The 21,579-nt window shown below is 46.8% G+C and overlaps 1 protein-coding gene across 1 annotated transcript in view; it reads left to right on the plus strand.

Annotated features, from left to right (window-relative positions):
* Positions 1–21,579, plus strand: part of FAM20C (FAM20C golgi associated secretory pathway kinase) — a 207,611-nt gene that overhangs the window by 59,754 nt on the left and 126,278 nt on the right. The window contains exon 3 of the mRNA XM_073543096.1: positions 1,716–1,794. Coding sequence (XP_073399197.1) covers positions 1,716–1,794 — 79 coding nt within the window. The remainder of the gene's footprint in view (positions 1–1,715; positions 1,795–21,579) is intronic.

Consider the following 21,579-nt stretch of genomic DNA (forward strand, 5'->3'; position numbering starts at 1 on the left):
TCCCTTGTGTATTAGGGGGCTTTAAAGGCAGTTCTGCCAAATAGCAAGGCGCTGGTATAATAAATGGCACATTTCAAGTTGATGTCCCTGTTATAGATTTTGCATTAGACCCAGGAGTTGGAAATTAGACTTTCATTACAGACTTATTGGTTGAATAGTTGAGATTTTGCAAAGGATATTGAAAAATGTTGAAAAGATTTAGCAAAAAAAAGCTGTGTATAGTGATGTTAACTATCATTGCAATTCGTGCCTCTGATGATAATGAAACTGCTGAAAAGTCTACAATAAAGAACAAGGAGTATGAGTCTAAGATAACCCAAATGGATGATGACCCTGTTATAGGTTTTGCATCGGATACAGGAGTTGGAAATTAGGCTTCCGTTAGGGACTTATTGGTTGAATAGATGAGATTTTGCAAAGGATATTGCAAATGCTGAAAAGAATTTGCAAAAAAGGGTTAAAAAGTCAAACTCTAGTGTGTGTCTATATATATATATATATATATATATATATATATATATGTATATATACACACATACAGTATATATATATATATCCTGTGTTATCAGCTGTGTATAGTGGTGTTTGTTATCATTGCAATCCAGCCTCTGATGGTAATGAAACTGCTGAAAAGTCTAAGATATCCCAGGTGTCCTGTGTGAGGAGTGCACAATTTTTAATGGAAAAAAAATAACTAAAATATAAAAAAAAAAAAAATGTTGGACATTAAAAAAACTAATTTAAAGAGTAAGTGATGACACATTTCATTTAAAAGGCACGTTTAACTAGTATTTTCAAGAAGAACACTATCTATTACTTGGCTTATCCATGTATCGTTAGATCCACCAGACCTGGGAGAGACAATGATTGCTGGAACGACACTTGTTCGAGGAACGCATTCTGCATATGAAACCGGATAATTATGTTTTAAGCTACGCAATCATCGGTAATGATAGTTTTTGTAAGAATAAACACCACTTTTCAAGAAAATCAGCTGGCGAAGTCAGCAGGTTAGACTTAGTACAAGGCATGTTTTAGCTGGAAATCAAAGTGTGCTTTTCATGTGTAACGCGGCCTGGGTAATTCGACATGAGAAGTGTCTGGAAACATGACATTACGGGAGGCTTGTAATGTGCTGCTTAGTAAACGATGGAGGCCCGATCCAATCCATGGTCTGCAATATAACGTTAGCTTGTGTTGAAGACATTAGGCATAAATGTGAGCAATGAGATATCATAGAATCATAGAATGTTAGAGTCGGAAGGGATCTCCAGGGTGGTGATGGGAATACCCCTTTAATATACAAGTCTATAGCTGTTCGTGGTTACATAGATAGATAGTTGAGAAAGTTGAAGAAAACAGGTCCATCAAGACCAACCTATTATGCCGTTGCGTCAATCCATATGTTGTCAAAACCATACTTGCCTAAGGATTTTCTGAGTCATCTGGTCCCAAAGCTATGGAGCTATCTTGAATGTTCACAGGAGATGTGAGCAGTCATGCACCCCTAAGATGGGTCCTGCACCTTAGTTGTCTACAAACATTACCGACTGAAGCGTCCTCAGTGGGTTCAACAGCCTACCGGATAAGGCTGTGAGTCTGTCAATGGCTGGGTCTTCTCATCTAATGAAGCTCTTGGCAGTCAACTAGGATGTCGCAATACTTTGAGTGATGAAAATAAATAAGAATAATTTCATTTTTCTTTTGTTTTCTAGCAATGAAATCTGGAGGTACCCAACTCAAGCTCATTCTGACATTCCAAAATTACGGACAAGCACTTTTCAAGCCGATGAAGTAAGTAAAGAACTTTTTTGTTGTAGTGATATACCTCTGAATTTTTGGTCCTCATATCCACTAGTGGGATATAGCCCTCAAAAAGGGTATACAAATTACAGAAGCCTTGTACAAGTTTATGACCACTTATAAAAATGTGTTCAAAGTGCTGCCCATTGTGTTGGATTGTCAATGCAACCCTCTTCTCCCACTCTTGACACACTGATAGCAACACCGCAGAAGAAATGCTAGCACAGGCTTCCAGTATCCGTTGTTTCAGATGCTGCACATCTCGTATCTTCACAGCATAGACAATTGCCTTCAGATGACCTCAAAGATAAAAGTCTAAGGGGGTGAGATCGGGAGACCTTGGTGGCCATTCAAGTGGCCCACGACGACCAATCCACTTTCCAGGAAACTGGTCATGTAGGAATGCTCAGACCTGACACCCACAATTGATGGTATGGTGTGGTATATGGGGTAGAAAGATAGTGGGGCCATTCTTCATCAATGGAAACCTCAATGCCACTGAATATCTGAAATTGCTACATGATGATGTGTTGCCCTCTTTATGCACTGAAGATGGCACGTTCCCTGAGATTTTCCAGCAAGATGGTGCACCACCGCATTACGGGTGTCAAGTCCGAGCATTCCTACAAGGAATCTAACCCCCTTAGACTATCATTTCTTCTGCGGTGTTGCTATCAGTGTTTCAAGAGTGGGAGAAGAGGGTTGCATTGACAATCCAACACAATGGGCAGCACTTTGAACACATTTTATAAGTGGTCATAAACTTGTAAATAACTTATGAAAGAATAAAGTTACGTTAAAACCAAGCACACCATTGTTTTTCTTGTGAAATTCTCAATAAGCTTGATGTGTCACATGACCCTCTTCCCATTGGGAAAAAAATAAAGTTGGATCCAAAATGGCCAACTTCAAAATGGCCGCCGCGGTCACCACCCATCTTGAAAAGTTTCCCCCCTCCCGTATACTAATGTGCCACAAACCATTCCCATTTTATTTAGGTGTATCCATATAAATGGCCCACCCTGTATTGCAGTAGCGGAATAATGTGAGTATTATAAGCTAAAGTGATTGCCTCATCTCATGAAACAAATCTTTTAAAGGCGTTGTCCCATCTATCGTTGTTTTGACAAATGCGTTGAGGACATGATTTGGGGGGAATTTCCTAATATATAAGTATTACAGAGTCTCCTTTTTTGGCATCCACTTGTTAGTGCAGCCTTTCTCACAAACTGCATAATGGCCGCTAATGGAGGAGCATGTGACCCGACCTCCTCCAATTGAAAAACGTTCCGCATAAGAAAGCTGTTTTCCAATTGGAGGAGGCTTATGGACAGATCTGATCACATGCTCCTCCATCAGAGGCCATTTTGAGCACAGAAAACGAGTGTATTAACAGGTGTAGGAGGAGAACGTGTTATACCGTACTTGTATATTAGTGATTGTCACAAAATTATATCTTCAACACATTTTATTTAAAAAAAAGGATGAAGTGGATATCCCCTTTAAGAGAAGAAGAAGTGTAACTCAAAGCTCCTGGGCTCCAATCAGTAGGATGAAATCATTCCATCCTCTGAATTATAATGGTGCCATTGGGTGCTGGAGAGTACGTGCTCTTAGATGTATATTTACACTCCGGCTTCTTGGATTACTGGTTCACGGGAAGTTCAGAAGACGTTTCTTAAGCTTTGCTTCCACATTCTAGTGCCCTGGGCATTTTTGTTTAGTATATCTCTAAGGTCCTTGGCATGGAAAGTCGTGAACGTGTTTATGGATGCGGCTCTTCACAGCTTCCTGTGAGATCCTCAGCTGCAGGCCATGGCGATACTGTGTTCCACCTGTTCGGTGGCATCGGAAAGGCCTATTAATACTGAATAATTCAGTTACGTCTGTTATTATTACCCGTCCTTGTCCTAGTGGTAATCTGATCGTCTGGTTGCTAATGAGATACTGCCTATCAACAATGGGTTGCTAAGCAGAAAATCCCTAGCGACCAGTCTCACATTACACAGGACTTTAGTTCAAGGTATAGTTGCCACAGAATTAAGAACAAAAAGATTTGTTGTAGGTCAAATCAGTGACTCTATGTTAGGCCGGGATCACACATGCGAGAAACTCAGACGAGTCTCGCATCTTAATACCCGGCACTGCCGGCGGCACTCGGGAGCGGAGCATGCGGCTTCATGTATAGGTATACGGCCGCACACTCCGCTCCCGAGTGCCGGCGGCAGTGTAGGGTATTAAGACGCATGACTCGCCCGAGTTTCTTGCATGTGTGATCCTGGCCTAATAGACATGCCCTTTAAAGGTTTATTCCCACATTTATAAATGTGCGTTTTTGGATAATGCATGTAAAAATTAGCACTTTTGTAATTTACCGTTTATTAACATTTTAAGGCCAGTTTCACATTTGCGCTTCAGGGTGCAGCGACGGCCTGCGCACGGCCGCCGCTAAGCCTCGCCTCCTGCCACGCCTCCGCCGGTAGCTCCGCCTCCGGGCGCATGACGCTGCATGCGTCATGCGTCCCCTATCTTTATCACTGAGGACGCAGCGCAGTATGCGTTTTTGCGGCGCCTGCGTCCTTTTGACGGTGCGCCGACCAGCGCCAAACGCAACCTGTTGCAATTTGGTTGCACTCGGCGCACCGTCAAAAGGATGCAGGCGCCGCCAAACGCATACTACGCACGGCCTGCGTCCTCAGTGATAAAAATAGGGGACGCATGACACATGCAGCGTCATGCGCCCGGAGGCGGAGCTACCGGCGAAGGCGCGGCAGGGGGCGGGGCTTAACGGCGGCCGTGCGCAGGCCGTCGCTGCGCCCTGAAGCGCAAATGTGAAACCGGCCTTATCCATTCTCGAGATATTGACAATTTTCTTTCCTTGTGTATGCAGTTCGTTGCCTAGGAGACCGACTGTCACTGCCATTTAATAACGGTGGCGGAAAATGCACAGCGCTTACCAGCTCTTCTGTATTGGGTTTGTAAGCACTGCTTCAAAGCCAACTGGGATCGCCGGAAATCACTTGAATCTCCTAATCCCGGCCAGGTTCATCGTAGTGTTTACAAGCAACACAGCTGTGGTGGTCAGTCTCCTAGGCAACAAGCTGTAAACAAAAGAAAAGAAAATTGTTAATATCTCGAAAACGTCTGCAAATTTAAAAAAAACGTAAATGGCAAATGTGCTTGTTTTTACAGTCACTATCTAGCGGTGATCATCTATGAAGATGGGACTCGCCCTTTTAGTAGCTGTTGGCTATCAATATGACGCTACTGGCTACCTGAATGATATTTGGAATAGTGTTTGTATTGTAAGAGTATTATTTATGATCGGGCCGTACATCCATGACATTCTTCTGACCCAAGTCATCCTTTAGAATAGTTATAATTGATTCCTATGAGAGACACATATTTTCACAATCATCCATAGTGAAGTGCAGTGCCGGTAATAGATGTAGCCTATCCATGCTTCTTCTCCCTTCCAGTGCTCTCGAGTGAATCGTCTTGAGTATTCCTCTTCCTCACAGGGATCTATTATTTTAATTCTGACTTCCTGCTATGCTAGCTCTACCATGAAATCAGATCATTTCTGGTGGAATGTATGTGAACCCTGAGTATGATCCCATAAACATAGAATATATTGGCTTATAGCTACTACTCAATGATTCCTTGTAGTATTTAGTTTCATCCATTGGGCCTGCAATGAACATATATATGGCTAGATGGGAATCATGGAAGAATAACCACAGAATTGGTCCTGCCAGTTAAAGATTCTGGTGCAAAAGCTGTAGTCCGGCCTATCGGATACAATACCTCAAGCCTTAAGGTCTAGTTAGTCCTCTCCCTCTCTCTATACATAATTGCCTATTGTATTGATTTTATCTGGCCAATTTTGCAAGCTAGACATCAACAGAGGTTCTTGGGTATGAAAGTATATCCTAGATGCCATATCAGTACTGTGTATCTTCTTAGATCTTCTCATTGGCATTGCAAGGTGCAACCACTGGACTCATTGGCCAAAATGCTAAATTTTTGACTGGTTCCTGACCTACAATTTCTAAGATCATTGACTTGTCTTCTGGCATCTTTTTCCTTTGGGACCCCATTTAAGTACAATCCTTTCCAATTCTGTGGCCTACTGTTGGACCCTATATGAGGTTGGGAGGTTAAAGGATAAACCATCAACTTTGGCTCACTTCTATCTTAGGTATAGGGCTCACATGGCATAGCCAATATACGCTTTTTAGACATCACTTTCCCCATTGGGGCTCACAATCTACATTCCCTATCAGTATGTCTTTGGAATTTGGGAAGTAACCGGAGAACCTGAAAGAAACCCACGGAAAAACGAGGAGAACATACAAACTCCTTGCAGACGTTGTCAATGGTGAGCCACCGTGCCGCTCGTTTGGGATTTAGTTATAACTACTGAGTTACAAGTAATTTCCCTAAAAGTCCAGTAATATTATTTCCTGTTATCTGAATACTGGTCCTAAGCCTTAGACAAAATGATCGACTTTTGGAAAGTTTTTCAATCCATTGTGCATGGAAGTCAATATGCAAGCGCATTCCCATTGCCAGCCCACGACAGAAGAGATAAGCTATTCTCACTGGGCCTCCTTACAAATTTTAGTGATGTGTTGTGTTTTATTTTTCCCCCGCTGTCTGAAAATCTCATTTCATTATCTTGTTTCTGATACGCATTCTGCATGGTTGATTTAAATACTCGTAGTTTTCCTAGGCAGCAATCCGCAATGGTTTCTATTAGTAGATACCACTGGTTTACAAATGAATCTCAAATCACAGTTTTATGACATGAAAACCTGCAAAGAATGCAGTGAAATGGTATAGAATCATTAGTCTGGTAAAGGGAATGGATGTAGGTATTATGCGTAGTAAGTATTTTGCTGACTTCTAGTTGAAAAATAATTATAATTTGCCCACCCGTGAGATGCGTCGCTAATATTTAATAGCGTGCTGAGCGTTCTTATCCCGTCCCTCATCTCAGATGGCACAAGAACAATTTGTGCAAAACTTAAGAGCAATCAGGTTGCAATTTCCAGGCTGGACACAATAATATCAATATCAAATGCCAGGTAAAACCTAAAAATGTAAACCACCCAAAGGCCTTATTTCAGTGGGAGTGCTATCCATAGTTTTCACTGATGGCACCGGTACCTGTGATAGTCTATGCGGTCATTCACATGCCTGTGATTTTTGGCAAAATCGAGGAGACCTCTCCGATTTTGATCCAAGCTTTGGATCAAAATCGCCAATGCAAGTCTATGGGTCCGTGAAAAAAATCAGATGACATCACAGACTGTCACAAAGGAGAAGGTGAAGATTTTGTTCTTTCCTCTACGTACGAGAAAAACTTGGACCAAACTCTTATCAAACGCTGATCAAATTAATTGGTCCATTTTCTCGTAAAATCGGGCAGCTGAGTGCGACCCAACATATATTAGATTAGATCCAGCTCACCATCAATGACATCTTTGTAGTGTCTGGAGCTTGGACCCAGCTACGTCAAGGCGTATAACAATCAATGAAGAAAAAAGGAAGTCAAATTCGACAAACTGTGAATAAACTTTATTCACATAAGTGTGTGATTGAGGATAAAGTAGGTGATCAGCAGTACATGGTATGCGACAGCTACGCGTTTCAGGTGGCCTGGCACCCTTAATCCAACTTGTAATTGCCATCTTTTACCGAAGCAAACCCAGAAGGCACTATTAGCACAGCACCTGAAACGCTTTGGTATGAAACTTTCCCCCAAACCACATCCTTTTTACAGACTACACCCAAGTTATATCCCCATTATCTGATGAAGGAACATCTCGAGAAGGAACATCGAGATGTTCCTTCATCAGACAGGTCACAAGCGCTGGTCATCTGGAGATCTACCAACTATTCTGGGAGTCCCAAAACTCTCACTTTAGGATGGAGTTGGAACATGCTTGTTCACTCTTCCAGAATGTCCAGGAGGAATTTGGGAAAAGGTGAAAAAGTCCACCACATAACATCATGTTGTGTTTTTGATCCAAAAGTTTGTACTGATTAATTTCTTAAATAGAGTTTCCCACGAAAAAAAAAAAACATTTTTCATCGATCCTGTGGCTGGGACCCCTATGGATATCTAGAATTAGGGTCTCGATCCCCCAATCTTCTTCATTAAGTCAGGATTGAAGACAGAACCTTGGTCGAGCATGATCACGTACGTCCATATATCCTTTGCCGTCATCCACTGGATTCAACAGTCTTATGAATGTCAATTTTTTTTTTTTTTTTAAATAATGGACACCCCATTTAGCTCAACAATATATAAGGGGATTTGGAGATTTGAGTGAGAAAAACTTTGCTATTATAAGGCTGTAATCAGTAAGTCCAAGGTAGAGGTTTTAGACCATGTGTTTAAACTTTAGATCTTCCGAAACTTTCTTCCAATACTTAAAATACAAACTTAGGTGGCAATTTATTACCTTACAAGTAAGCCCTCGAGACCACGCATGTGTCCGCCGTCTATACGGTATTTCTATGTACAACTAAACCCACAGGTACAGAAGAAAACAATACATTCTAATGGTTCAGTCTTCACGTATAAATATGTACTTTAATGCTGAAACCTCCCGAGATCTCGCTGTGCTGAAAATGCTAAAATAACATGGGAAAGGATTAGTAAACAGATCCTATAGTTTTACTTGTTTTTTCTGCTTTGGTGCGTTATTACTATTCTACAGAGATAAGCTGTTAATTGATAGCTACCAATCTAAATAACGCTCCATGTATTCAGATTATTACTGTCGGGACATTTCAGTAACACGTCTCCTTGTAATCTGTGCCAAGTAGCATGCACTGGCTGCAGCAGTCTATACATATCCCTGACTGTACATTAATCCCTCCATAGCCTTTGGGTATTTGAAGCTGTCATTTCTCATCAGCTATAGGGTACAATGACTCACACCTTCTCTAACGTCAGCAGAAAAGTCAAAGAAAGAATGTAAAAAATCACTTTCAAAACCATCAGAAACTTTTTTGAACTTTGAATTTTGTGATATAATAGATATCTGGGCAGCCGGTATACCAAATCGCTGCCGATGGAGCTTATGCAAAAATTATTGTCTACTGATTATGGTGGTCTGTGAGTCAACTGTGGAGTGTAGGATACAGACTGTTGTAAAATAGCCTGTATTCTGTAGGTAGGCTGTAAAACAGTCGGAGGACTTTGTCCACGTTCGAATTGCTCCACTCGCTTATATAATGACTTTCTCTTTAGGTTTCTACCGGCTTACAAAATTGATGACCTGTTTTTAGGTTAGGCTATCAATATCCCATCTCAACGAAAGATGAAAGATACTCTCTCCTTCAAGTTTATCACGCAGCGCTCCAAACTTTTAGAATCGGCAGTGCCCATTATTACAGATTTGACCTATCCACTCTTAGCTTTCACACAGCTAAAATTACTGATCTATGCCGATTGTCTGGTGAACCAAGAAGGTGCTCTTAGATGTCACATAGCCAAAATTTTACTATTCTACTCCTGGTGAACAAAGAAGGTGTTGCCTTTAATCAACTAATCGTCAAGGATGCAGCCAGTTTGATTCTGGAATTAATGGTCGTCTAAGATCGCAGATTTCACCAATGTGATCTTAGGTCTTGTGCACTTGACTGTATTTTTGACCCAAGTGAAATCCGACAAAATATTCGAATGCACTTTTACCAATGTTATTCTAAGCGGCCGTGCACATTTCCAATTTTTTTCCTCAGACCAAGCCGGTCCGAGGATAACATTGCAGCGTGCCCGAGTTGGGTCCGATTGGATCGTACTCGGCCATGCAAGTCAATGAGTCAGTGGAAAAAATTGGACTGCAATCAGGTGATATACTACTGACAGAATAGGGAAGATGGAGAAATTTATTTCCCATATTTTCATCTGAGAAAATTGAATCATTCACTAATCATGCACTGATCAGAGCCCGATTACTATAATTGGACCGATTCTCGCGGACAAGAGAAAATACGCTGGTGGAGTCAGAGTCTGTGTCTATTTTGGTGGAGTCGGAGTTGGAGTCAGCATAAAATGGACCGACTCTAACTCCTTAAATATATAATAAATTGGGTTCAGTAGCACAATGCAGGATGTGCTGTAAATTTTTTCATGAGAATTTGGGAAAGTGATGAAGTGTCTTATAAATGTTCGTTCTGTTCCTGATCTAATAATTTTAGCTTTTAGTTGAGATGAATATGTACTGCACTTCATGTACATGCTCAGTAGTGAGGCAGTGCTGGGGGGTCGGAGTCATGGAGATGAATCTGTGCTGCACTTTATGTACATGCTCAGTAGTGAGGCAGTGCTGGGGGGTCGGAGTCATGGAGATGAATCTGTGCTGCACTTTATATCCATGCTAAGTAGTGAGGCAGTGCTGGGGGGTCGGAGTCATGGAGATGAATCTGTGCTGCACTTTATGTACATGCTCAGTAGTGAGGCAGTGCTGTGGGGGTCGGAGTCATGGAGATGAATCTGTGCTGCACTTTATGTACATGCTCAGTAGTGAGGCAGTGCTGTGGGGGTCGGAGTCATGGAGATGAATCTGTGCTGCACTTTATGTACATGCTCAGTAGTGAGGCAGTGCTGTGGGGGTCGGAGTCATGGAGATGTATCTGTGCTGCACTTTATGTACATGCTCAGTAGTGAGGCAGTGCTGGGGGGTCGGAGTCATGGAGATGAATCTGTGCTGCACTTTATGTACATGCTCAGTAGTGAGGCAGTGCTGTGGGGGTCGGAGTCATGGAGATGAATCTGTGCTGCACTTTATGTACATGCTCAGTAGTGAGGCAGTGCTGGGGGGTCGGAGTCATGGAGATGAATCTGTGCTGCACTTTATGTACATGCTCAGTAGTGAGGCAGTGCTGTGGGGGTCGGAGTCATGGAGATGAATCTGTGCTGCACTTTATGTACATGCTCAGTAGTGAGGCAGTGCTGGGGGGTCGGAGTCATGGAGATGTATCTGTGCTGCACTTTATGTACATGCTCAGTAGTGAGGCAGTGCTGGGGGGTCGGAGTCATGGAGATGAATCTGTGCTGCACTTTATGTACATGCTCAGTAGTGAGGCAGTGCTGGGGGGTCGGAGTCATGGAGATGTATCTGTGCTGCACTTTATGTACATGCTCAGTAGTGAGGCAGTGCTGGGGGGTCGGAGTCATGGAGATGAATCTGTGCTGCACTTTATGTACATGCTCAGTAGTGAGGCAGTGCTGGGGGGTCGGAGTCATGGAGATGAATCTGTGCTGCACTTTATGTACATGCTCAGTAGTGAGGCAGTGCTGGGGGGTCGGAGTCATGGAGATGTATCTGTGCTGCACTTTATGTACATGCTCAGTAGTGAGGCAGTGCTGGGGGGTCGGAGTCATGGAGATGAATCTGTGCTGCACTTTATGTACATGCTCAGTAGTGAGGCAGTGCTGGGGGGTCGGAGTCATGGAGATGAATCTGTGCTGCACTTTATGTACATGCTCAGTAGTGAGGCAGTGCTGGGGGGTCGGAGTCATGGAGATGAATCTGTGTTGCACTTTATGTACATGCTCAGTAGTGAGGCAGTGCTGGGGGATTGGAGTCATGGAGATGTATTTGTGCTGCACTTTATGTACATGCTCAGTAGTGAGGCAGTGCTGGGGAGTCAGAGTCATGGAGATGAATCTGTGCTGCACTTTATGTACATGCTCAGTAGTGAGGCAGTGCTGGGGGGTCGGAGTCGTGGAGATGAATCTCTGCTGCACTTTATGTACATGCTCAGTAGTGAGACAGTGCTGGGGGGTCGGAGTCATGGAGATGAATCTGTGCTGCACTTTATGTACATGCTCAGTAGTGATGCAGTGCTGGGGGGTCGGAGTCATGGAGATGAATCTGTGCTGCACTTTATGTACATGCTCAGTAGTGAGGCAGTGCTGGGGGGTCGGAGTCATGGAGATGAATCTGTGCTGCTCTTTATGTACATGCTCAGTAGTGAGGCAGTGCTGGGGGGTCCGAGTCGTGGAGATGAATCTGTGCTGCACTTTATGTACATGCTCAGTAGTGAGGCAGTGCTGGGGGGTCGGAGTCATGGAGATGAATCTCTGCTGCTCTTTATGTACATGCTCAGTAGTGAGGCTGTGCTGGGGGGTCGGAGTCATGGAGATGAATCTCTGCTGCACTTCATGTACATGCTCAGTAGTGAGGCAGTGCTGGGGGGTTGGAGTCATGAAGATGAATCTGTGCTGCACTTTATATGCATGCTCAGTAGTGAGACAGTGCTGGGGGGTCGGAGTCATGGAGATGAATCTGTGCTGCACTTTATATGCATGCTCAGTAGTGAGACAGTGCTGGGGGGTTGGAGTCATGAAGATGAATCTGTGCTGCACTTTATATGCATGCTCAGTAGTGAGACAGTGCTGGGGGGTCGGAGTCATGGAGATGAATCTGTGTTGCACTTTATGTACATGCTCAGTAGTGAGGCAGTGCTGGGGGATTGGAGTCATGGAGATGTATTTGTGCTGCTCTTTATGTACATGCTCAGTAGTGAGGCAGTGCTGGGGGATTGGAGTCATGGAGATGTATTTGTGCTGCACTTTATGTACATGCTCAGTAGTGAGGCAGTGCTGGGGGGTCGGAGTCATGGAGATGAATCTCTGCTGCTCTTTATGTACATGCTCAGTAGTGAGGCAGTGCTGGGGGGTCGGAGTCGTGGAGATGAATCTCTGCTGCACTTCATGTACATGCTCAGTAGTGAGGCAGTGCTGGTGGGTCGGAGTCATGGAGATGAGCCTGTGCTGCACTTTATGTACATGCTCAGTAGTGAGGCAGTGCTGGGGGGTCGGAGTCATGGAGATGAGCCTGTGCTGCACTTTATGTACATGCTCAGTAATGAGGCAGTGCTGGGGAGTCAGAGTCATGGAGATGAATCTGTGCTGCACTTTATGTACATGCTCAGTAATGAGGCAGTGCTGGGGAGTCAGAGTCATGGAGATGAGCCTGTGCTGCACTTTATGTACATGCTCCGTAGTGAGGCAGTGCTGGGGGGTCGGAGTCATGGAGATGAGCCTGTGCTGCACTTTATGTACATGCTCAGTAGTGAGGCAGTGCTGGGGGGTCGGAGTCATGGAGATGAATCTGTGCTGCACATTATGTACATGCTCAGTAGTGAGGCAGTGCTGGGGGGTCGGAGTCATGGAGATGAGCCTGTGCTGCACTTTATGTACATGCTCAGTAGTGAGGCAGTGCTGGGGGGTCGGAGTCATGGAGATGAGCCTGTGCTGCACTTTATGTACATGCTCAGTAGTGAGGCAGTGCTGGGGGGTCGGAGTCATGGAGATGAATCTGTGCTGCACATTATGTACATGCTCAGTAGTGAGGCAGTGCTGGGGGGTCGGAGTCATGGAGATGAGCCTGTGCTGCACTTTATGTACATGCTCAGTAGTGAGGCAGTGCTGGGGGGTCGGAGTCATGGAGATGAGCCTGTGCTGCACTTTATGTACATGCTCCGTAGTGAGGCAGTGCTGGGGGGTCGGAGTCATGGAGATGAATCTCTGCTGCTCTTTATGTACATGCTCAGTAGTGAGGCAGTGCTGGGGGGTCGGAGTCATGGAGATGAATCTGTGCTGCACTTTATGTACATGCTCCGTAGTGAGGCAGTGCTGGGGGGTCGGAGTCATGGAGATGAATCTGTGCTGCTCTTTATGTACATGCTCAGTAGTGAGGCAGTGCTGGGGGGTCCGAGTCGTGGAGATGAATCTGTGCTGCACTTTATGTACATGCTCAGTAGTGAGGCAGTGCTGGGGGGTCGGAGTCATGGAGATGAATCTCTGCTGCTCTTTATGTACATGCTCAGTAGTGAGGCTGTGCTGGGGGGTCGGAGTCATGGAGATGAATCTCTGCTGCACTTCATGTACATGCTCAGTAGTGAGGCAGTGCTGGGGGGTTGGAGTCATGAAGATGAATCTGTGCTGCACTTTATATGCATGCTCAGTAGTGAGACAGTGCTGGGGGGTCGGAGTCATGGAGATGAATCTGTGCTGCACTTTATGTACATGCTCAGTAGTGATGCAGTGCTGGGGGGTCGGAGTCATGGAGATGAATCTGTGTTGCACTTTATGTACATGCTCAGTAGTGAGGCAGTGCTGGGGGATTGGAGTCATGGAGATGTATTTGTGCTGCTCTTTATGTACATGCTCAGTAGTGAGGCAGTGCTGGGGGATTGGAGTCATGGAGATGTATTTGTGCTGCACTTTATGTACATGCTCAGTAGTGAGGCAGTGCTGGGGGGTCGGAGTCATGGAGATGAATCTCTGCTGCTCTTTATGTACATGCTCAGTAGTGAGGCAGTGCTGGGGGGTCGGAGTCGTGGAGATGAATCTCTGCTGCACTTCATGTACATGCTCAGTAGTGAGGCAGTGCTGGGGGGTCGGAGTCATGGAGATGAGCCTGTGCTGCACTTTATGTACATGCTCAGTAGTGAGGCAGTGCTGGGGGGTCGGAGTCATGGAGATGAGCCTGTGCTGCACTTTATGTACATGCTCAGTAGTGAGGCAGTGCTGGGGAGTCAGAGTCATGGAGATGAATCTGTGCTGCACTTTATGTACATGCTCAGTAGTGAGGCAGTGCTGGGGGGTTGGAGTCATGGAGATGAGCCTGTGCTGCACTTTATGTACATGCTCAGTAGTGAGGCAGTGCTGGGGGGTCGGAGTCATGGAGATGAATCTCTGCTGCACTTCATGTACATGCTCAGTAGTGAGGCAGTGCTGGGGAGTCAGAGTCATGGAGATGAATCTGTGCTGCACTTTATGTACATGCTCAGTAGTGAGGCAGTGCTGGGGGGTCGGAGTCATGGAGATGAGCCTGTGCTGCACTTTATGTACATGCTCAGTAGTGAGGCAGTGCTGGGGGGTCGGAGTCATGGAGATGAATCTGTGCTGCACTTTATGTACATGCTCAGTAGTGAGGCAGTGCTGGGGAGTCAGAGTCATGGAGATGAATATGTACTGCACTTCATGTACATGCCCAGTAGTGAGGCAGTGCTGGGGGGTCGGAGTCATGGAGATGAATCTGTGCTGCACTTTATGTACATGCTCAGTAATGAGGCAGTGCTGGGGAGTCAGAGTCATGGAGATGAATCTGTGCTGCACTTTATGTACATGCTCCGTAGTGAGGCAGTGCTGGGGGGGTCGGAGTCATGGAGATGAATCTGTGCTGCTCTTTATGTACATGCTCAGTAGTGAGGCAGTGCTGAGGGGTCCGAGTCGTGGAGATGAATCTGTGCTGCACTTTATGTACATGCTCAGTAGTGAGGCAGTGCTGGGGGGTCGGAGTCATGGAGATGAATCTGTGCTGCACTTTATGTACATGCTCAGTAGTGAGGCTGTGCTGGGGGGTCCGAGTCATGGAGATGAATCTGTGCTGCTCTTTATGTACATGCTCAGTAGTGAGGCAGTGCTGGGGAGTCGGAGTCATGGAGATGAGTCTGTGCTGCTCTTTATGTACATGCTCAGTAGTGAGGCAGTGCTGGGGGGTCCGAGTCGTGGAGATGAATCTGTGCTGCACTTTATGTACATGCTCAGTAGTGAGGCAGTGCTGGGGGGTCGGAGTCATGGAGATGAATCTGTGCTGCACTTTATGTACATGCTCAGTAGTGAGGCTGTGCTGGGGGGTCCGAGTCATGGAGATGAATCTGTGCTGCTCTTTATGTACATGCTCAGTAGTGAGGCAGTGCTGGGGAGTCGGAGTCATGGAGATGAGTCTGTGCTGCTCTTTATGTACATGCTCAGTAGTGAGGCTGTGCTGGGGGGTCCGAGTCATGGAGATGAATCTGTGCTGCTCTTTATGTACATGCTCAGTAGTGAGGCAGTGCTGGGGGGTCGGAGTCATGGAGATGAATCTGTGCTGCACTTTATGTACATGCTCAGTAGTGAGGCAGTGCTGGGGAGTCGGAGTCATGGAGATGAATCTGTGCTGCACTTTATGTACATGCTCCGTAGTGAGGCAGTGCTGGGGGGTCAGAGTCATGGAGATGAATATGTACTGCACTTTATTTACATGCCCAGTAGTGAGGCAGTGCTGTGGGGTCGGAGTCATGTAGATGAATCCGTGCTGCACTTTATGTACATGCTCCGTAGTGAGGCAGTGCTGGGGAGTCGGAGTCATGGAGATGAATCTGTGCTGCTCTTTATGTACATGCTCAGTAGTGAGGCAGTGCTGGGGGGTCCGAGTCGTGGAGATGAGTTTGTGCTGCACTTTATGTACATGCTCAGTAGTGAGGCAGTGCTGGGGGGTCGGAGTCATGGAGATGAATCTGTGCTGCACTTTATGTACATGCTCAGTAGTGAGGCAATGCTGGGGGGTCCGAGTCGTGGAGATGAGTCTGTGCTGCACTTTATGTACATGCTCAGTAGTGAGGCAGTGCTGGGGGGTCGGAGTCATGGAGATGAATCTCTGCTGCTCTTTATATACATGCTCAGTAGTGAGGCAGTGCTGGGGGGTCGGAGTCATGGAGATGAATCTCTGCTGCTCTTTATGTACATGCTCAGTAGTGAGGCTGTGCTGGGGGGACGGAGTCATGGAGATGAATCTCTGCTGCACTTCATGTACATGCTCAGTAGTGAGGCAGTGCTGGGGGGTCGGAGTCATGGAGATGAATCTGTGCTGCACTTTATGTACATGCTCAGTAGTGAGGCAGTGCTGGGGGGTCGGAGTCATGGAGATGAATCTGTGCTGCACTTTATGTACATGCCCAGTAGTGATGCAGTTCTGGGGGGTCGGAGTCATGGAGATGAATCTCTGCTGCACTTTATGTACATGCTCAGTAGTGAGGCAGTGCTGGGGGGTCAGAGTCATGGAGATGAATCTGTGCTGCACTTTATGTACATGCTCAGTAGTGAGGCAGTGCTGGGGGGTCGGAGTCATGGAGATGAATCTGTGCTGATCTTTATGTACATGCTCAGTAGTGAGGCAGTGCTGGGGGGTCGGAGTCATGGAGATGAATCTGTGCTGCACTTTATGTACATGCTCAGTAGTGAGGCAATGCTGGGGGGTCGGAGTCATGGAGATGAATCTGTGCTGCTCTTTATGTACATACTCAGTAGTGAGGCACTGCTGGGGGGTCGGAGTCGTGGAGATGAATCTGTGCTGCACTTTATGTACATGCTCAGTAGTGAGGCAGTGCCGGGGGGTCGGAGTCATGGAGATGAATCTCTGCTGCACTTTATGTACATGCTCAGTAGTGATGCAGTGCTGGGGGTCGGAGTCATGGAGATGAATCTCTGCTGCACTTTATGTACATGCTCAGTAGTGAGGCAGTGCTGGGGGGTCGGAGTCATGGAGATGAATCTGTGCTGCACTTTATGCACATGCTCAGTAGTGAGGCAGTGCTGGGGGGTCAGAGTCATGGAGATGAATCTGTGCTGCACTTTATGTACATGCTCAGTAGTGAGGCAGTGCTGGGGGGTCGGAGTTATGGAGATGAATCTGTGCTGCACTTTATGTACATGCTCAGTAGTGAGGCAGTGCTGGGGGGTCAGAGTCATGGAGATGAATCTGTGCTGCACTTTATGTACATGCTCAGTAGTGAGGCAGTGCTGGGGGGTCGGAGTCATGGAGATGAATCTGTGCTGCACTTTATGTACATGCTCAGTAGTGAGGCAGTGCTGGGGGGTCAGAGTCATGGAGATGAATATGTGCTGCACTTTATGTACATGCCCAGTAGTGATGCAGTGCTGGGGGGTCAGAGTCATGGAGATGAATCTCTGCTGCACTTTATGTACATGCTCAGTAGTGAGGCAGTGCTGGGGGGTCAGAGTCATGGAGATGAATCTGTGCTGCACTTTATGTACATGCTCCGTAGTGAGGCAGAGCTGGGGGGTCGGAGTCATGGAGATGAATCTGTGCTGATCTTTATGTACATGCTCAGTAGTGAGGCAGTGCTGGGGGGTCGGAGTCATGGAGATGAATCTGTGCTGCACTTTATGTACATGCTCAGTAGTGAGGCAATGCTGGGGGGTCGGAGTCATGGAGATGAATCTGTGCTGCTCTTTATGTACATACTCAGTAGTGAGGCAGTGCTGGGGGGTCGGAGTCGTGGAGATGAATCTGTGCTGCACTTTATGTACATGCTCAGTAGTGAGGCAGTGCTGGGGGTCAGAGTCATGGAGATGAATCTGTGCTGCACTTTATGTACATGCTCAGTAGTGATGCAGTGCTGGGGGTCGGAGTCATGGAGATGAATCTGTGCTGCACTTTATGTACATGCTCAGTAGTGAGGCAGTGCTGGGGGTCAGAGTCATGGAGATGAATCTGTGCTGCACTTTATGTACATGCTCAGTAGTGATGCAGTGCTGGGGGTCGGAGTCATGGAGATGAATCTGTGCTGCACTTTATGTACATGCTCAGTAGTGAGGCAGTGCTGGGGGTCAGAGTCATGGAGATGAATCTGTGCTGCACTTTATGTACATGCTCAGTAGTGAGGCAGTGCTGGGGTGTCGGAGTCATGGAGATGAATCTGTGCTGCACTTTATGTACATGCTCAGTAGTGAGGCAGTGCTGGGGGGTCAGAGTCATGGAGATGAATCTGTGCTGCACTTTATGTACATGCTCAGTAGTGAGGCAGTGCTGGGGGAGTCGGAGTCATGGAGATGAATCTGTGCTGCACTTTATGTACATGCTCAGTAGTGAGGCAGTGCTGGGGGGTCTGAGTCATGGAGATGAATCTGTGCTGCACTTTATGTACATGCTCAGTAGTGAGGCAGTGCTGGGGGGTCGGAGTCATGGAGATGAATCTGTGCTGCACTTTATGTACATGCTCATTAGTGAGGCAGTGCTGGGGGGTCAGAGTCATGGAGATGAATCTGTGCTGCATTTTATGTACATGCTCAGTAGTGAGGCAGTGATGGGGGGTCGGAGTCATGGAGATGAATCTGTGCTGCACTTTATGTACATGCTCAGTAGTGAGGCAATGCTGGGGGGTCGGAGTCATGGAGATGAATCTGTGCTGCACTTTATGTACATGCTCAGTAGTGAGGCAGTGCTGGGGGGTCGGAGTCATGGAGATGAATCTGTGTTGCACTTTATGTACATGCTCAGTAGTGAGGCAGTGCTGGGGGGTCGGAGTCGTGGAGATGAATTTGTACTGCACTTTATGTACATGCTCAGTAGTGAGGCAGTGCTGGGGGGTCGGAGTCATGGAGATGAATCTGTGTTGCACTTTATGTACATGCTCAGTAGTGAGGCAGTGCTGGGGGGTCGGAGTCGTGGGGATGAATTTGTGCTGCACTTTATGTACATGCTCAGTAGTGAGGCAGTGCTGGGGGATCGGAGTCATGGAGATGAATCTGTGCTGCACTTTATGTACATGCTCAGTAGTGAGGCAGTGCTGGGGGGTCGGAGTCATGGAGATGAATCTGTGCTGCACTTTATGTACATGCCCAGTAGTGATGCAGAGCTGGGGAGTCGGAGTCATGGAGATGAATCTGTGCTGCACTTTATGTACATGCTCAGTAGTGAGGCAGTGCTGGGGGGTCGGAGTCATGGAGATGAGCCTGTGCTGTACTTTATGTACATGCTCAGTAGTGAGGCAGTGCTGGGGGGGTCGGAGTCATGGAGATGAATTTGTGCTGCACTTTATGTACATGCTCAGTAGTGAGGCAGTGCTGGGGGGTCGGAGTCATGGAGATGAATCTGTGCTGCTCTTTATGTACATGCTCAGTAGTGAGGCAGTGCTGGGGGGTCGGAGTCATGGAGATGAATCTGTGCTGCACTTTATGTACATGCTCAGTAGTGAGGCAGTGCTGGGGGGTCAGAGTCATGGAGATGAATCTGTGCTGCACTTTATGTACATGCTCAGTAGTGAGGCAGTGCTGGGGGGTCGGAGTCATGGAGATGAATCTGTGCTGCACTTTATGTACATGCTCAGTAATGAGGCAGTGCTGGGGAGTCAGAGTCATGGAGATGAATCTGTGCTGCACTTTATGTACATGCTCCGTAGTGAGGCAGTGCTGGGGGGTCCGAGTCGTGGAGATGAATCTGTGCTGCACTTTATGTACATGCTCAGTAGTGAGGCAGTGCTGGGGGGTCGGAGTCATGGAGATGAATCTCTGCTGCTCTTTATGTACATGCTCAGTAGTGAGGCAGTGCTGGGGGGTCGGAGTCATGGAGATGAATCTCTGCTGCACTTCATGTACATGCTCAGTAGTGAGGCAGTGCTGGGGGGTTGGAGTCATGAAGATGAATCTGTGCTGCACTTTATATGCATGCTCAGTAGTGAGACAGTGCTGGGGGGTCGGAGTCATGGAGATGAATCTGTGCTGCACTTTATGTACATGCTCAGTAGTGATGCAGTGCTGGGGGGTCGGAGTCATGGAGATGAATCTGTGTTGCACTTTATGTACATGCTCAGTAGTGAGGCAATGCTGGGGGATTGGAGTCATGGAGATGTATTTGTGCTGCACTTTATGTACATGCTCAGTAGTGAGGCAGTGCTGGGGGGTCGGAGTCATGGAGATGAATCTCTGCTGCTCTTTATGTACATGCTCAGTAGTGAGGCAGTGCTGGGGAGTCAGAGTCATGGAGATGAATCTGTGCTGCACTTTATGTACATGCTCAGTAGTGAGGCAGTGCTGGGGGGTCGGAGTCGTGGAGATGAATCTCTGCTGCACTTCATGTACATGCTCAGTAGTGAGGCAGTGCTGGGGGGTCGGAGTCATGGAGATGAGCCTGTGCTGCACTTTATGTACATGCTCAGTAGTGAGGCAGTGCTGGGGGGTCGGAGTCATGGAGATGAATCTGTGCTGCACTTTATGTACATGCTCAGTAGTGAGGCAGTGCTGGGGGGTCAGAGTCATGGAGATGAATCTGTCCTGTACTTTATGTACATGGTCAGTAGTGAGGCAGTGCTGGGGAGGTCGGAGTCATGGAGATGAATCTGTGCTGCACTTTATGTACATGCTCAGTAGTGAGGCAGTGCTGGGGAGTCAGAGTCATGGAGATGAATATGTACTGCACTTCATGTACATGCTCAGTAGTGAGGCAGTGCTGGGGGGTCGGAGTCATGGAGATGAATCTGTGCTGCACTTTATGTACATGCTCAGTAATGAGGCAGTGCTGGGGAGTCAGAGTCATGGAGATGAATCTGTGCTGCACTTTATGTACATGCTCCGTAGTGAGGCAGTGCTGGGGGGGTCGGAGTCATGGAGATGAATCTGTGCTGCTCTTTATGTACATGCTCAGTAGTGAGGCAGTGCTGGGGGGTCGGAGTCATGGAGATGAATCTGTGCTGCACTTTATGTACATGCTCAGTAGTGAGGCAGTGCTGGGGGGTCGGAGTCATGGAGATGAATCTGTGCTGTACTTTATGTACATGCTCAGTAGTGAGGCAATGCTGGGGGAGGTCCGAGTCGTGGAGATGAGTCTGTGCTGCTCTTTATGTACATGCTCAGTAGTGAGGCAGTGCTGGGGGGTCGGAGTCATGGAGATGAATCTCTGCTGCTCTTTATGTACATGCTCAGTAGTGAGACTGTGCTGGGGGGTCGGAGTCATGGAGATGAATCTCTGCTGCACTTCATGTACATGCTCAGTAGTGAGGCAGTGCTGGGGGGTTGGAGTCATGGAGATGAATCTGTGCTGCACTTTATGTGCATGCTCAGTAGTGAGACAGTGCTGGGGGGTCGGAGTCATGGAGATGAATCTGTGCTGCACTTTATGTACATGCTCAGTAGTGATGCAGTGCTGGGGGGTCGGAGTCATGGAGATGAATCTGTGTTGCACT

This window comes from Dendrobates tinctorius, unplaced genomic scaffold (genome assembly GCF_039654945.1).
Source record: "Dendrobates tinctorius isolate UK_male_01 unplaced genomic scaffold, ASM3965494v1 ptg000129l, whole genome shotgun sequence".
In the NCBI taxonomy this organism is placed as follows: Eukaryota; Metazoa; Chordata; class Amphibia; order Anura; family Dendrobatidae; genus Dendrobates; species Dendrobates tinctorius.